Source organism: Ovis canadensis, chromosome 2 (assembly GCF_042477335.2).
Source record: "Ovis canadensis isolate MfBH-ARS-UI-01 breed Bighorn chromosome 2, ARS-UI_OviCan_v2, whole genome shotgun sequence".
NCBI classification, from domain to species: domain Eukaryota; kingdom Metazoa; phylum Chordata; class Mammalia; order Artiodactyla; family Bovidae; genus Ovis; species Ovis canadensis.
In genome coordinates this window covers 225381292-225397367 of record NC_091246.1, presented here as the reverse complement: position 1 = coordinate 225397367, position 16076 = coordinate 225381292, and the positions used below count along the sequence as shown (strand labels likewise).

Here is a 16076-nt window from a genome sequence, read left to right as displayed (position 1 = left end):
AACATTCAAAGAAGGCATAGTTTTCACCTCATTTGCCAGGAAAGGAAAATCAGGTTCAGGAGGGTTAAGTAACCTGCCCCAAAGACCAAGGGCTACTAAGTCAGGGGTAGGCTTGAGATGGCCTCCCAGGATGTCTGGTTCTAAGGCCCCCATGCTGAGTATTGCAGCACACAGGAGGGAGGGATGCTGGAGCAACCCTTTCCTGAAAGCGTCTCAGGACAGAGTGACTAGAGGGCTCTGCAGGTCTGGGGAGCAGGGGTGGGGGGATGGGGGATCGTGGAAGTTGGCTCCTCTGACCACCTGTCTCTCCATACAGTGCTGACCAGGCCCTGGACCGGTTTGCAATGAAACGGTTCTACGAGGATAAGATTGTACCCATTGGCCAACCATCCCAGAGGAGGTAGGTCTCCAGGGCTCTTGGCCCAGTACATGCGTGTGTGTGTGTTCACTGTATCTGGGAACCAGCCTCATGAACCCATGGGGGCTGAACAGTGTACCTATGTGGTGGTGTGCCAAGCATGCAGGTTCAGGTCCAGCCTGGAGGGGCATGAACTCAGGAAGCTATGGGCAGCTGTGTGTGCCCACAGGGGGGCACAGCAGTTGGCTCCTGAGGTTGGTGCCAGAGAGCAGCGGGCCCAGCAGTAGGGAGTCGGGGGGTGCAAGAAGACAGCGTGTATGAGAAAGCAGTGCCGTTCTTGGTCCTGTGTTTGGATGGGTCTGCAGGAGGCTAGAGTTATTGCTGTCTGCTCTGAAGAGGTGACAGACACTCATTCATGATGAGGGTCCCCTTCTGCTGTGAGAGCTTTAAAATTTTACAAAGGGCTCTCAGTGATGTGGTCCACAACAGCCCATGCAGGAAGCAGGGCAGGGATGGGTTTCTTCATTTGTCTGGCAAATTTTTAATAGTCTAGTATGTTCCAAGTGCTGGCAATATCTAGTTGAATAGGATGATCTTTAGCCCTTAGTAAGCTGTTATTCTGTTGAGAACTTTATACAAGTAAATAGACCATCAAGGTCATTTTAGACAGTGATAAATGCTTTGAAGGGGAAAAAGCCAAAATAGAACATGATGAGCTAGAGAGTGGGATAGGGGTGGATGTGAGAGGCTGATTCTGATGAACTGACCATTCTGAGAAGATGCCATGTAAGGTGAGGTCTGAGAAGGGAGAAGGAAGCATATGAGTGAAGGTCTGGGGTAAAGGGTCCAGGTAGCAGGTATGAAGGCCACGGTGTTTCATGGACTTTTCCAGCCCCTTGGAACACTGACCAGGCAAAGCAGGACCCCCTAGCCACAGGTCCTGGAGCTTTGCAACCTCTCCAGGCAGGGGATTCCCAGCTCACACCCCATCGCCTCCATCTTGCCTGGCTAGAAGTGTGCTGGCTCCACTGGGGACTGTGTTTCTGCCATTGTAGCAGGAAGCCCAAGCAGAAGTGAACGAGTCCTTAGGCCACCAGGGCCTTACAAGCAGCACAGGGCAGTGGGTAGCTAGCTTCTGGGTCAGAGATCAGAAAGGGAATATCTTTCTGTGCAGAAAATTCTGACTAGGCTGTCAGACACAGCAGCAGTGGTTCAGTGAGAGTCTTCCCAGGGAGGAAAGAACTGCTGTTCAAGATCCTGGCTTGCTACATATGGCTGGTGGCCTTGGTCACGAGTCTGGCCCTTGGCCTTAAAAGATTAGATTCAGATAAGAGGAGCATGATGTTTATGATGGTACAATGTGGCGTGGAGAGTGTGGGCAGGGCAGTCACATCTCTGCAGCTAAAAGCCTGGAGGACAGGGATTAGTGTTACTCTCAGGAATAGGATGGTTCAAGGATTTCACCGTGCTCAGTATGTGCTTACATAGTGTGCCACTGGGGTGTGTGTGTGTCTGTGTTTACATTATCTGCCTTGTATCTGCCTTGACACTCGTATCTGTAGCTGCATCTGCTCAGGGGTGGGTAATTCTGTCTGTGCTCAGATGTGGAAGTGCGACCGTTGGGGAAGTGGCGTTCATTGCCACTTTCCCGCCTTGTCAGTGTTACTTCCAGGGATTGGATCAGCTGGAGGAGTGGAGCTCAGGGAGAGAGGGAGGGAGGAGCTTTGCCTGCAGCTCCCCCATTCATTGTCACCCCACCCCCGGGTTCATTGTCCCCAGCACACAGACACATCCTGTTGGCACGATCAGAAGATCTGATAGGAACCTGCCATTCCAGGTTTCCGGTTTGAGCAACGGGGCTGGGGGCTGGGTAGGGGCTTGAATAGGAGCTGGCGCTGCCCATCAGATTATCTTGCTAGGGTAGTCCAAGGTGGCCCCACCCCAGCCCAGGGACAGAGGCCCACAGGCCTGGAGGTGGGCCAAGGAGCTGAGAGTCAGGACGAGACCATTGTCAAGGTCATGAGGGTTCTGGTCCCACTCACCTCAAATCAGAATACATTTTGATTGGTCCAGCTGACCCAGAGTGGCATCCTCTGGCCAGTCAGGAGAGGACAAAAATCAGAATACATTTTGATTGGTCCAGCTGACCCAGAGTGGCATCCTCTGGCCAATCAGGAGAGGAGGAAGCACTGACCAAATGGACTGGCCCCTCCTTCTAGCAGACGCGTAGGGGTCAGACTGCTTCCCTGCTCCTCCCACCCGCTCCCCTCTCACCTCTGTGCCCTCTTGCTGTGTCTTTGGGAGGCTTATGACTCTTTCTGGATTAGTTTTCCCTTTCTTCTAGGAGTGGGGGTGGCTTTTCCTTCCAGTCTTCTAGCGAGATCCTTGTTAAGGGAATCGGGGAACATTGACTCTAAAGATAGGACTACTTAGTGGAAGTTAGATATCCTTCAGTATGGAATGAAGTGATACAGAGTAACTTTGTACCCTTTTTGTGTGAGTGTTAAGTCGCTTCAGTTGTGCCTGACTCTTTGCGACCCCATGGATGTAGCCCGCCAGGCTCCTCTGTCCGTGGGATTCTCCAGGAGAAAAAAAGTGAAGGACTAAAATTATTAAGCTCTTACTATTTGCTATATTGTTATGTGGCTGGTGCGTCTGTAGGGACAGAACTGGGGCCTGTGGGTACAAATGTAAACTTGGTTTGGGCTGGGGGTCAGGGTGTCAGAGCTGTTTGATGGTTGATCATCCTGCCTTGTTCTGTAGTGAACAGCTAAATGATGCCTGTCAGGGATGTGTGGCAGGAAATTTGGTCCAGCTGGAGATTCCTGGGCTGAGTGAAGCAGGAAAGAGATGGCCACATTGACCACCAGGGGGTGCTGGAGAACCCCAAGTGGGAGGTTTGGCTGGACTCCGCTCTAGGTGTATCAGTACCTGTAGCAGCAAGGGTGGAGACCCCAGGTGTCAGGAGACCTGGGGACTGATGGAGATGGTGGGGAGTCGGCAGGGCCACCCAGGGCAGTGTGCTGGGGAGAAAGAGAACAGGATGGTTGTATTCTAGTACAGGCCTCCCTGGCTGAAGCTGCCCCTCTCCTTGCTCCAGGTACGTGCATTATTTCAGCGGCCTGCTCTCTGGCTCCATCAAAATGAACAACAAGCCCTTGTTTCTGCACCATGTGATCATGCACGGCATCCCCAACTTCGAGTCTAAAGGAGGTAACTCTCTGAACCCCCTGGCTTCCATTCTCCTCCTGTCTTCCGTCTCTTTCTCTGAGGAGGCAGCGTTAGGTGGTAAAAATGCTGGCTAGCTGCCAAGCCTTAGGCTTGGAGTCTCAACTGTGCCGCTTCCTGTTTCTTTGCACCCCAGTTGATTCATCTGCAGAGTGGGTTTAATACTGGCAGTGCCTGCCGGCAGGTGACGCTGGATGTGACCACGTTCTTAAACTCAAAATGTCTTTATCATTTTGTTATTATTTTACAAATATTGATTTATTTATTTAATTTTGGCTGTGTTGGGGTTCGTTGTGGAATATGGGGTCTTTCGTTGCAGCACGCAGGCTTCTCTCTAGCTGTGTGCGGGCTTAATTGCCCCGTGGCAGGTGGGATCTTAGTTCTCCGATCAGGGATCAAACCCGTGTCTCCAACACTTGAAGTCAGATCCTTAACCATTGGACCACCAGGGAAGTCCCTCAAAATGCCTTTAATGAAAAGTTGGCATTTTTTTGCTCTTTCTTTTCCCATTTCTCCTTCCTCTTTTCCTCCTTCCCCTGCTCACGTTTCTTCCTCCCGATTGGTACTTCCTTCCTGCATCTCTCCTCTCCCCCTTCCTCCTCTTGCTGTTTCTGCTGTCTTGGCTAACACCACCCCTCCTTTACAGGGTGTCGACCATTTCTCCGGATCTACCAGGCCATGCAACCTGTCTACACATCTGGCATCTAGTAGGTATTCCACAGGAGTGAGAGGCCAGGAATGTTGGAGAACTGAGGCTGAGGACTGGGGACGGATTGGAGGGCCATCTAGAACCTTCTCTAGGAGGAGGGCTGAGGGATGCGTCAGTGAGCTTTCCCGACAGCCCCCTGGGGGAGGGGCAGCTGGAAGAAGGTACACTGCTCAGCCCCCTTAGCAGCCCTCTGTCCCTCTGCCCACCTCTCTCCCATAGCAACGTCCAAGGAGACAGCCAGACCAGCATCTGCATCACCATTGAGCCTGGGCTGCTCTTGAAGGGAGACATCTTGGTGAGTCACTCCTTCATCTCAAGCTCTCCCCCGCCCCCCACTGTTTATTTTTTTCCTTCTTTTTTCATCCTGCTCCCCTCCTGTCTCTCTGGATAAGTGTGTCACTCCTGGTGGGCCACCAGCCTTGGGGGTGTTGACTGGCTCTCAGGGGCCCTGCAAGGCCTTCCAGCCTGGAAGGTCCTTGTCCATCCACTTCCTCACAGTGGGATATGCCTTCCCTGGGCTTGCCTCTTGTTCTGGAGCATCTCCAGGGAAATACGGCTCTGTGTGAGCTGTTACCTCCGGGCTTCCTGGTGGTGACCAGGACTGCCTCAATTCCAGCTTCACTCCTACTTGCAGTTTAAATCCTCTTCTACTTTCTCCATTTTGACTGTTGTGCAGGAACTTCTTTTTAAAAAAATTTTATTTTTTATTGATTGATGATTGCTTTACAATATTGATTTGATTTCTGCTGTACATCAACATGAATTAGCCCTAAGTGTACATATTTCCCCCTCCCCTGAACCTTTCTCCCACCTCCCACCTGTTCCCACACCTCCAGAGCCCCGGTTTGAGTTCCTTGAGTCATACAGCAAATTTCCATCGGCTATCTGTTTTGCATGCAGGAACTTTTCAGGAGGGTAGTTTTGTCCCCACAGGGCAGGACTGGCCTCCAACCTCTGCTGTTCTGGAAGTTTCCCCAGAGAGCTCTGAGATCCTGTTGGGGATGGGTGACCGCTCCCTCAGTGGGTTTGGGGCCCAGAAATGGAGCTGATAAGGAGGCGCCCTGGAACAAACCTCCTACCCCTGGGCCCCTGATGGGCTCTGCTGTCTCTCCCACCAGCTGAAGTGCTACCACAAGAAGTTCCGGAGCCCAGCTCGAGATGTCATCTTCCGCGTGCAGTTCCACACCTGTGCCATCCACGACCTGGGAGTTGTCTTTGGGAAGGAGGACCTTGATGATGCCTTCAAAGGTAGGCTTGTTGAGTAGACAGGCAGACGTAGCAAGGATTAGTTACACCACTGGACAGAAGGACCTAACGGAGGGGCTGCGGCAGCAGTGAAGGGTGACCGTTTTCCCAGGGGAAGGGGGGTGATCAGGGAGCCGTCTCTCTTTGGTTCTTTCCTCTATCCATTAGGTTTTATCTGCATCACATTCAGGTCTGGGACATGTCTACATCCATTCACCCATCTATTCATCTATCTATACACCCACCAGCATCACCTGAGTGTCCGTATGTGCCAGGTGTGTGCTAGACCCTGGCGATACAAACGGAAAGAAGTTAGGCCCTATCCTTAGGCAGCGCACAGCCTTACGGGAGGAAGAGACACACAGACGTGATACTGTGAAGTGATGCCTGCAGTGATGGAGATGTGCACGGGCGTGACAGGTGGTCCAGTGAGGGGACGCCACCCCTGCTGTAACTTCCCTTCTGACAAGCAGTGGGTGTGATCTGGGTCCAGACTGAGTTCAGGCGGAGATCAGAGCATGGCGCTGGAGCTCTGAGGAGGGGAGGCTTGAGCCCCCAGTGTGGTCTGGCTCATGCAGGGAGAACGATATTTCTATGAAGAGGTTTCCCTGTGCTAGAGCCAGGAGGGCAAACGCAGAAGATGCTGTTGTATTTGCAGAAGAGAATGTAAATGTTGTCAGTCCTAACAAGGAAGGCAAAGGAATAACTGATAAGATAAAAGGGTTGCGGAGAGGTGGGGGAAGGGAGGGGCAAAAATTTTCTCCTCCTGTAGGGAGGGAGTCAGGACACGATCAAAAATGGACAGATCAAGAAATAGAGGCTCAACTGCAATATTTAAAGTTTCAGAGGTAATCAGAAGGGTGATTAATAATCATAACAAGATTTAAGAAGGGAGGTGGGAATACTATAAGCGGTCCAAATTATTTATCTTCATAGTGTTACATCGATGAAGATTATTTAAAACTGATTTAAAATAGTGGCATAAAAACTGTGGTTATTGTATAGAGTCTTAGAAGTAGCTGCTAGTAGAACAGAAAATAGAAATGGTAAGAAGTGGTTACCTTAGGTAGGTAGGACTGGACTAAGGTGGGCAGGAGACTTGGCATCATCCTACATATTACTCATTATATTATTAACTATGTATATGTATGTTGGGCTTCCCTGGTGGCTTAGTGCCAAAGAATCCGCCTGCCAGTGCAGGAGATGCAGGTTCGTTCCCTGAGTCAGGGAGATCCTCTGGAGAAGGAAATGACAACCTATCCCAGTATTCTCGCCTGGAAAATCCCCTGGACAGAGGAGTCTGGAGGGCTACAGTCCATGGGGTTGCAAAAGACTCAGACATGACTTAGTGACTAAATAACAACAATAAATACGTATATTACTTTAATCCTTTCTAGAATAAAACTTTCTCTGGCGTCCTTTTTTGGGAATTGGTTGCCCATTTTTGTTTTCCTTCTCCTTTTTCAGACGATCGATTTCCAGAATACGGCAAAGTTGAATTTGTATTTTCTTATGGACCAGAGAAAATTCAAGGTAAAAGCTGAGTGAGAACCCATTGATTCACTCCCTTCTCTCCATCCGGCCCTGCTCCACCTCAGCTCACCTCCACCATTTCCCCACTGGTCTGCTCTACAAATATCAAGTCACCTGTGGTTGAGAGGCAGACCCGCAGTAGAGGATCTGGGTATCATAGTGGACCCCCAGCTAAACATGAACCAGTGACTTAATCCCTGGATAATAAAAATACAAAAGTAGACAGGCGCTGGGTTGGATAAACTATTTTGGCCCCATTAAGTCATCATCCTATTCTATTCAGAGACTGAGCGCCGTGGTGGATGGAGTGAGTGGCCAGGGGACACTCATAGGTGCTGGATGGACGATAAGTATTTATGAGAACTGAGGTGGTTCAACCTGAAGATGAGAAGGGCAATTTAATAATAGCTGTTAAGCCTTTAGACTGGTTATATGTGGAGACCAGTTGTTCGCCATCTTATTTGGGAACCAAATAGGAAGAGATGAAGTCAGGTTACAGACAGAGGGACTCTGGGCAGATTAAAGAAAGGACTACTGGGTCAGAAGGGTAACTCGCCCCAGAAGGCCTGACTTGTAGCTTTTCTGTCCACATCCTGGGCTTTCTCTGAAAGTGTAGGCGAGATTCTGCCTCTCTCTTCAGATTTCTGCCTGGAGGAGAGAGCCTCTTAAGTGGAGGGGCAGGGGGATGGCTGGGATGACCTGTGTGCTCTCAGTGTCAAGGCTGTGACTTGCCTGCTGTCCCTGGCCCCGTGTAGCCCACTGCAAGTCTCTCCCACCCTCCCCTCTGACTCCAGGGCCAGCCTCTCTGGACTCTTGGCACTGTCACAGGGTCCCCTGGGGCACAGAAGAGAAAGAGGCAGCCACCCAGCCAGAGAGCTCCCCCCCAGCTCTGCTCCGGGGGGTCTTTGTTGCTCAGTGCTGCTGTCCTGATTTACCCTTATGACCTGGTGTGAGCTTTTTCAAGAATGTAAGAAACCAGACTCCTGGGTTCTCCATCCAACTTAAGCCCCGGGTTCCACCCTGCATGGTCAAGAAAATGAGAAGTCCCTTAGGGAGCATCCTTGGGGAGCTTGTTGGCTTCCTCTGTTTCTCCAGCTGCTGATCTGTTTTCTTTTTTTTTTCCTTTCTCTTTGCTGTCCTCTTCTCCTTTCCCATTTTCTAAGGCATGGAACACCTGGAGAATGGGCCAAGTGTGTCCGTGGACTATAACACCTCTGACCCCCTCATCCGCTGGGATTCTTATGACAACTTCAATGGGCATCGAGATGATGGCATGGAGGGTAGGTGGGACCAGTGACTTCTAATCCCTCTGCAATTGCATAGCCCTGCTCAGGTGGCCTTGGGTCTCTTGGTTTGCTAGGACACCATAATGGGTTCAGAGGATCGGGGGGACAGAGGAGAGGTCCAAGACATTTCTGAGAGCTCACGATTCAGTGGGGGAAGATAAAACTAAATGTGAATGTGTTAAGCTATGAGGGCAGAGCCAAAGAATGCAGCAAACCAGCCATACAAGTGTGTATTCTTGGTGCCAAATGAGTCTCATAGGCAGCAAATGCTCTGAGATAGGCAGGGGAGGGATTCTTGAGATCTGGAGTGGTCTGGGAGGCCTCCTTGGAGGAAGTAGCCTTGCATGAAGCTTGAGATACCCTGCTGTGCTGCAAACACTGCATTTGTTAGACTTCTTTTAACCCTGTTGTTGGATTTCTCCAGGCTCGCTGCCTGAGTTCTCTGGGGTCAGAGCACTAGGAATGTAGACACAGTATTCAGGGCCCACAAGCTTTCATCAACAGCCAACGAAAATGTTTGCTAGCTGGAAACAAACCGGTAGGCTCCAAAATTTGAAAAGAAAGCAGCAGAATTGAAATTAATACATGTTTAATTTAGAGCAAACCCTAGCATTATGTCAAATGGTCATTCACAACTCATATCAACTCTTGAGAGTTATGTATGAGTTCTGTTGATTTATGTGGCTCATTTGAATATGTGGGGCCTCTGAAGCGAGCTTGTCTGGAGCTCAGGAACTCTTGAGACGCCCTGTCTGGGGTTTGGTCACCGGCTTATTTCCGATGGGGTAACTGAGGCCCCCTTTGATTTATACCCATGACCAGCCTGTGTTCATTCAAGGACACAAGCACCCAGCCTCTGTGCTTCTGCACCCGGCTGAAGCTCGTCCTGGGGAGGGGACCCTGGGCCACGTGGCAGAGCTGGGTTAGGTAACCCAGGGGCCCTCACCCTGCCTCCATCTCCAAGGTTTTGGATTTGTTGACTCCACCCTGAAAGTCTTTTTGGCATTTTTCTGCATAAAGTGTCTCTCTCTGACCTTGGACACTCTAGAATGAGCGATGGAGTTCAGAGGGAGTGGGATAAAGGTGCTGGTGGGGCTAGAGTTCTGGGTTTGATGAGAGAAGTTCACGTGCAGTGTTGCAATGGTCTGAGTTTGTCTTTGTACCTCCTTAGTTCTTGCTCTTCTTTCTCCTGCCCCCAGAGGCCCAGACACTAAGCCCTGCCCACTATGCTGAGGCCGCCCCCAAAGTACTCCTCCCTCCAATCTCGTCCCCTTGAACCCAGTAGCTGGGAGGAGGAAGAGGATGCAATGAATCAGTCCTGAGGTACCGGTGGCTGCCAGCCTAATTGTTCATCGTCCTGGGGATGTTTGCATTTTTAACAAGAACACTTGGCAGTCTGAAGGAATTTTCAATGTCTCTCCATCTCTCCCTGGTGTGGATTCAATGCGATGATAAATGTAAAAACATTTAGTAAACTATAAAGTGCCAGGCAAACAGAAGGTAACATAATTAAGGGGAAAGGAGGGGCTACGGGAAGGATGGGACTTGGGTCAGAGTCAGCCTGAGGGAAGGAAGTGGGCGGAAGGAGCCAGAGGCTGGTACCAGAGGTGAGGAAGAGGGAGGAAGGAGGGGGTGAGGGAGGCCCTGGGCTCCTCTCCCAGCCCTTTACCCACCCTCCTTTCTCCTCCGATCTGCTCCCCCAGGCAGGGGGATGGAACCAGTGGGACCTTCAGGCCAGTTAAAGGTCAGCTTGTCCTGTAGGGACAGAGGGGCTCCTGTCTGGAGGCTGAGATGCTGGCCTTATGCCCGAGGGTGGGAAGGGAAGGCAAAGGGAGTGGCTCTCAGCCCAGCCGTCCTCCTCCCTGGGCTGCTGGCCTAGGCCGGGGGCTGGGTGGCTGAGGGGGTCACCTCACGTGGTCTGGGCACACCCCACGTTATCCCAGTCCCACTGTGTGCTCCCCGCTGTTGCTGGGCTACATGCCCCACAGGGACAGGAGAGCCGGCCGGGTGGCCTTGTGGCGGGAGCAGTAATTGTTACTTCCATCCTGCTTTTCCTGGCTGGAGAATTTCTGGAAGGCTCTAGATTCTGGGGCCTAGTTGTTCAATTGCTGAGTCGTGTCCGACTCTTTGCGACCCCACGGACTGCAGCATGCCAGGCTTCCCTGTTCTTCACCATGTCCTGGAGCTTGCTCAGACTCATGTCCACTGGACATGAGTGGATGCACACCATCCAGCTTGCATTTCCTTCTGGCTAGTTCTCTGGTCTGGGAGGGAAGCAGGAGTCCTGTGTCTGTTTTCCTGGTTCTGGGCCTGGTCTCCGCACATGCTAGCGAGGATAAGGGTGCCTAACCCCCAAGACTCTGGGGGCGCTCAAGAGATGGTTCACGCTGGAGCCTGGGAGGGGCCTGGCCATTCGCTGGAGCTGGGGCTTGGCCTCGTGGGGCGCGATGTACCAGAGATGGCTCTGCCTGCTCCCCAGGGAGCCGCTGGGCCAGGAGAGGCAGGCCGACCCTGAGGTGCTGGAGTGCAGGGCTCAAGCACACGTGTCCACCCTGCAGGTGTCCCCTCTGCAGCTCTGTGACCTTAGTCAAATGATTTCACATCTTGTGTTCCTCGTATCCTCATCTACAAACTTGGGATGGTGGCAGTACCCACGTCCCTGGGCTATTGTAGCAGTTTTCGTGTGAGGCAGTTTGTACAGTGGTTAAGAGTGGAGCCAAACTGTCTGGGTATAAATCCTCTGCCAAGGTGTCGTCCTCTGGGGCCCTCAGTTTACTCTGTTGTAAAACAGGGGTTTTGTCGACAGTTTATTTTGAGTACCTTTCGGGGAGCAGGAACTGTAGCAAGGCTGCCTGCTGTGTTTCCTTGTGAGTTTCTGCCATGTCAGTAGTGACCGTGACCTCAGGGGTCTACCCACAGGGCTAAGGGAGGAGGCCCCTTGGCCTTGGGAATCAGCTCTGGCTTTGCCACATGCCGGTCACAATGCCCAGCGCTTGATAGCCACCGTCTCATCTGATGCCCACGGCCACCTTGTGAGGTGGGCACTCTTCTTCTGCCTGGGTGGGGAACTACATGCAGAGGGGTTAAGCGACCTGCCCAGGTTGCCTCACTAGAGAAGAGCTCATCCGTCATGGAGCCCAGTGCTGACCGCGGCTGGCCATCGTCTACAGCGCTTGTCCGGGGTGTCTGGTCTGTGGCGGTACCTGGGTCCTACTGTGCCCCCTACAGTCACCACCGGGCAGTCCAGGTCACGCCTGCCCTGCCTCTCAGGACAGGGGGGCTACATGCAGGGCCTGTGGCAGGTACTTAGCTGGGCTTTGGGGTCGTGAATAGCTGAGGCACCTCCCTGAGGTCCCCCTGTCCCCCTTATGGGAGAGGCTGCTCACTCAGGACAGCCTCTGCTGAGGGACTGGCCTCTCAAAATACAGAGAGGGTGGTGTATGCAAGGTAGGGTGATGACATTTCTGGAGGCTGTCTGCCTTTCCTATGTCAGGCCCACTGGGGGTGGGTATAGGAGGGGCCGGCCAGTCCCTCTGGAGTCCAATGGGTGACTCAGAGTGGTGGGCGAGGGCACCGAGCCCAGGTCTTGGCGACAAAGATTATCTCTGCCCTGGGCCCCGCCTCGGCATTCCCTGCAGTGAGAGGCGGTCAGCGCTGGGGCCAGAGCTCCTGCTCCTCCAGGAAGCCCTCCCGGTGACCCCGACTTAGCCTGGCCTCTGAGCCTGTTCTGTGTTTAACCCCTCCCTCGCTGCCTGCGTGGGCACCCCCTGGACCCTTGAGCAGTTTTCCAGTTCAGAACGCGTGACCCTGGGGCACTCAGTGTGCTTGGCCCTTCCCTCAGGGAGTTCTCCGTCAATCTCAGCAGCAGAATGAAGAAAGAAATCGTGTGAGGACTTCTGGTCCCTGCAGGATGGTTCCCCCAGATCAGGCTCTGGAGGGGGAGGGACCTGCCCAAGGGGGAGGCATCCCCACTTGTGGAACTCTCTTAGGACCTCAGCTCACCCTGTGGCCACCGCATTGCATGACGACCACACTGCACGTGGGGAGGGCAGCGATCTTGGCCAGGGTACGAAGATGAGAGATGGGGTTGGCATGTGGATCCAGGGATCGGCTCCAAATCCCTCTCTCCTTCTGGAGCTCAGCTTCTTCCCCTCCTCACACCCCTCACTCTTCACCTTAGATGACAGGTTCCCCGCAGGGCAGCCCATTTCCCTGGAGGACTGGGCCAGGAAGTGGCAGCAGGAATCAAGGGAGAGTGCGCCTCTGCCTGGGGGACCGCGGCTGCGGTCACTGTGCTGCCTGGGGCCATTTTTGCTCCTCTGCTCTTGAGCCAGAAGTGGAGTTGGGGGGTGCTAATGATGAAAGGTGAAGAATCCAGTGAAGAACTTTCTGGGAAGAGAAGGTTCCAGGCCTTGGGATGGGTGGCTGGGGGGAAGAGGGGGTTCCTGTCATCTCAGGGACTCTTTCCTTTGGGAGCAGAGCCCTCTGGTGGACCCGAGGGCCTGATGTCCTAGTCTGTGCTGGAGGCTGCAACAAAATACCACGACTGTTTACCTCAAACAACAGACATTCATTTTCTCCCAGTTCTGGGGCCAGAAGTCTGAGATCAAGGTGCGGGCAGGGCTGGCTTCTCCTGAGGCCCCCCCTTGGCTTGTCGACGGCCAACCCCTCGCTTGTGTCTTCACGTGGTCCTCCCTCCGTGTGGGTCTGAGTCCTCACCTCCTCTTAAGGACATCGCTTGTGTGGGGTTGGGGCCCACCCTTATGACCTCATTTAACTCAATCACCCGCTCTAAGGACTCTGTCTCCAATTACAGTCATATTCTGAGGTCCTGGGGGTTCAGACTTTAGCACAGTGATTTAGTGGAGGGTGGGGGAAGACACAGTTCAGTCCATCACACCTGGGAAGGGGTTTGCTGGGCTTCCTTTAGTTGGATGCCTAGGATCTTGGTCCCGAGTGAGGAGCAAGTGAAGGTCCGGGGTGGTGGAGGCAAGGAGAGCAGTCTGGTCTCCCATGAGCCGCCTCCTGTCTTTCTCCGGTTTGGTCTGGAGCCTGCCAGTTCAGCACTCCAGCTGACACCACGTTTCACAGCCTCCAGCAGCCCCATTAGCTCTTTGGCCTGAGTGCTAAAACCCCGTGCCCAGATCTCAGCTCGCCGTGGGTGGGAGCGGGGCTGTGTTTTTTGCCTATGGTGCACAGAGCTGTCTCCAGACTCCTCCAGAGTGTTCCAGGGCAGGCCTTCCTGGAAGCAAGTGCCAGGCCAGAGGGGTGTGGGCTGCCTCCCACTGCCGAGAAACTCACAGGTGGACGAGGCTTGCCTTGCCTCCTTGCCCACCCAGTCCTTCCCTCCCTTCCCCCACCTCCTTGGACACTTCACTGATTCGAGTTTCTCAAGACTTAAAAGAGGATTGGGGAGGAGGACTGGGGCTGGTAAGGCAGCAGGTCACTCAGAGCCAAAAGGAAGAATGAAGGGAGAAAAGACAAGACTGCTGTCCTGGCTGAAGATGGCCAGGGGACTGCTCACCACCCCTCTTCTGGGTTTTCCTCCTGCAGGATGTTCGGCGGCCCCTCTTGTTTCTGCGGGCAGCCCCACCAGAGCCAGGGGCTGGTGACAGGGGGCTGGCTCTTTCATCCAAGTCTCTTGTGCTCGGGCTCCCTGAGGGGCAGAGGCCCCTTCCTTGGGGGAGGGCTTCCGGCTCCCTGGGACCCGCACCTCCTCTGCACAGTCTTCTGTCTGAGCTGGAGAAGAGCCTCTCCAGTGGCAGCCAGGGGTCCTGGTCTGTGACTTCTCATCAGCTGGGCTTGTCCGAGGGTTCCGATTTGTTTTTGAGAGAAAGGAAAGAGGAAGGGAGAGACACACACAAACAAGGAGAGAGTGAAAAGGAGAAGGAAGCAAGTGAGAAACATGGAGGGGCAGACAGACCCAGACAGATGTCAGCCTGGGAGGCAGGAGGCTTGAGTGTCTTTGGTAACTCCTTTTCTTTAGACCTTTATTATTTCCTGTAAAATGAGGATGGTGGGGTAGCTAGCAATTCTTTCCATTTCTTTGAGCTCATTGTTCCTTTTTGTGACTTGCGAGGAGCTAAGACGGATGTGCAGAGGTTCCCTTCCTTGAACGTGTATTGAGAAGCAGCATTGCTCAGTGGCTGTGTCAGTCAGGAGAGGCTTGATTATGCTGCATAACAAACAGCCCCCAATTCTCAGTGGCTTAATCAACAGAAGTGTATTACTTGCTCATGATGCCAGTCCAGTGGGATTGGCAGGGTTCTCTGTTCTTCTTACTTCCTCCAGGCTGGTAGTGGTTCATGTCATAGGCTGGTAGTGGCTTCATGTCACAGGCGTGTCCACTTCGGCTGCTAAAGCAGGCGGAAGACACTGGGACTTGCATGCTACTTCAGTCTGGACAAGACACACTTTCCTTCTGCTCACATTACATTGGCCAAAACAAGTCCCAGATCGATGCCTAACTTCAAAGGGGGTAGGGAATCTGTGCATGGAAGAGGACAGAAATATCGTTGAACGGACTGTTGTTGACTCTCGGGACTAAGACTGTGAGATTGAGAATCAGGAGATCTGGTTCCAAGCTCTGTTTATAATTGTGTTCTTTCGTCAAGCCACTTTGCCTCTCTGATGTCTTATCTGTAAAATCAGTACAATAACAGTGCTTTCCTCCTAGGATTATCGTTAAGACTCAGTGAGCTAAGACGTGCGGAAATGTGAGAAGTAGAGTGCCTGGTGTATACTATGCTGGCAATAATCATGTCTGTTATTATTATTATTGAAGTACTGGGGGAAAGAAGATAGAGGTGTGATTTTGATTGGGTACAAGCTCTTTCTTCTTACGAAAAAACATTCCCCTGGTCCCTCTACTGTCTGGGAACCATCTGTAGCTGGTTCTGTTCTGGGAGCCTCACTCTTGGAAGTCAGGAGACTTGCCTCTGATACCAACTTGCTGGGTTACCTGGGAAAAGTTACTTTCCCTCTCTGGCTCTCAGTTTTCCTTATCAGTGAATCAGGCGGGTGGATTCCTAAGGGGATTTCCCCAGCGATGACAGTGATGATGACAAAGACAATGACGAGATGACAGCTGGCCTTGTGTGCCAACCCTGTGCCTGGCAACATTGCCTACATATTGTCCTCAAACGCCTACAGGGGCTACTGTGTGCAACCATTAGGCAGAAAAGTGGCACTTGTAGGGTGTGGTTTTAAAGCTCGCTCTGCCCCCAGATGACATCAGGGAGAGTCCCGTGTGCCTTTTCTAGTCACACTGGGGTGATAACGAGCCTCTGGGCAGTGATCAATATGCCCAGTGCCAGTCACCCAGAGTTAGTTCTTCCCGCTGGTCCACCCTTACTGGGCACCAGGTGTGGATGTGAGGGGTGGGGGTGTCGTGGTAGGTTTTTCTATTTTCCTGACTGATGAGAAGAGAGGAAGGAGGGAAGGGATGGGAGCCTTCTTGCCTGCCTGCACCACTGTGAGGTTGCTCTGTGCGGGGACACAGGTCCAGGTGATATGATGCCTGAGCTCTTTGCCAGAGCAAGATTCTGGAGGCATCGAGTGCTGTTTCCTCCTGCAGCACTTTTGTGGGCATTTTGGAGGACCTCACCCCCCGACCTTGAACTCCCAAAGAGTCTCTCCTCATGTTTTCCTTCGGGTGGGTGACTGCTGCTCCACCAGAGGCTCGGGACCGTTCCTCGGCCCTAGCATCCCTTGCTCC

The 16076-nt window shown here is 52.7% G+C and overlaps 1 protein-coding gene across 6 annotated transcripts in view; it reads left to right on the top strand.

Moving 5' to 3' along the window:
* TNS1 (tensin 1) overlaps nt 1–16076 on the top strand; it is a 245106-nt gene that overhangs the window by 153866 nt on the left and 75164 nt on the right. For all 6 annotated transcript variants that reach the window (XM_069578283.1, XM_069578284.1, XM_069578285.1 and 3 more), the window contains 7 exons: nt 317–400; nt 3459–3571; nt 4233–4293; nt 4515–4590; nt 5414–5543; nt 7008–7073; nt 8237–8353. In XM_069578283.1, coding sequence (XP_069434384.1) covers nt 317–400; nt 3459–3571; nt 4233–4293; nt 4515–4590; nt 5414–5543; nt 7008–7073; nt 8237–8353 — 647 coding nt within the window. The remainder of the gene's footprint in view (nt 1–316; nt 401–3458; nt 3572–4232; nt 4294–4514; nt 4591–5413; nt 5544–7007; nt 7074–8236; nt 8354–16076) is intronic.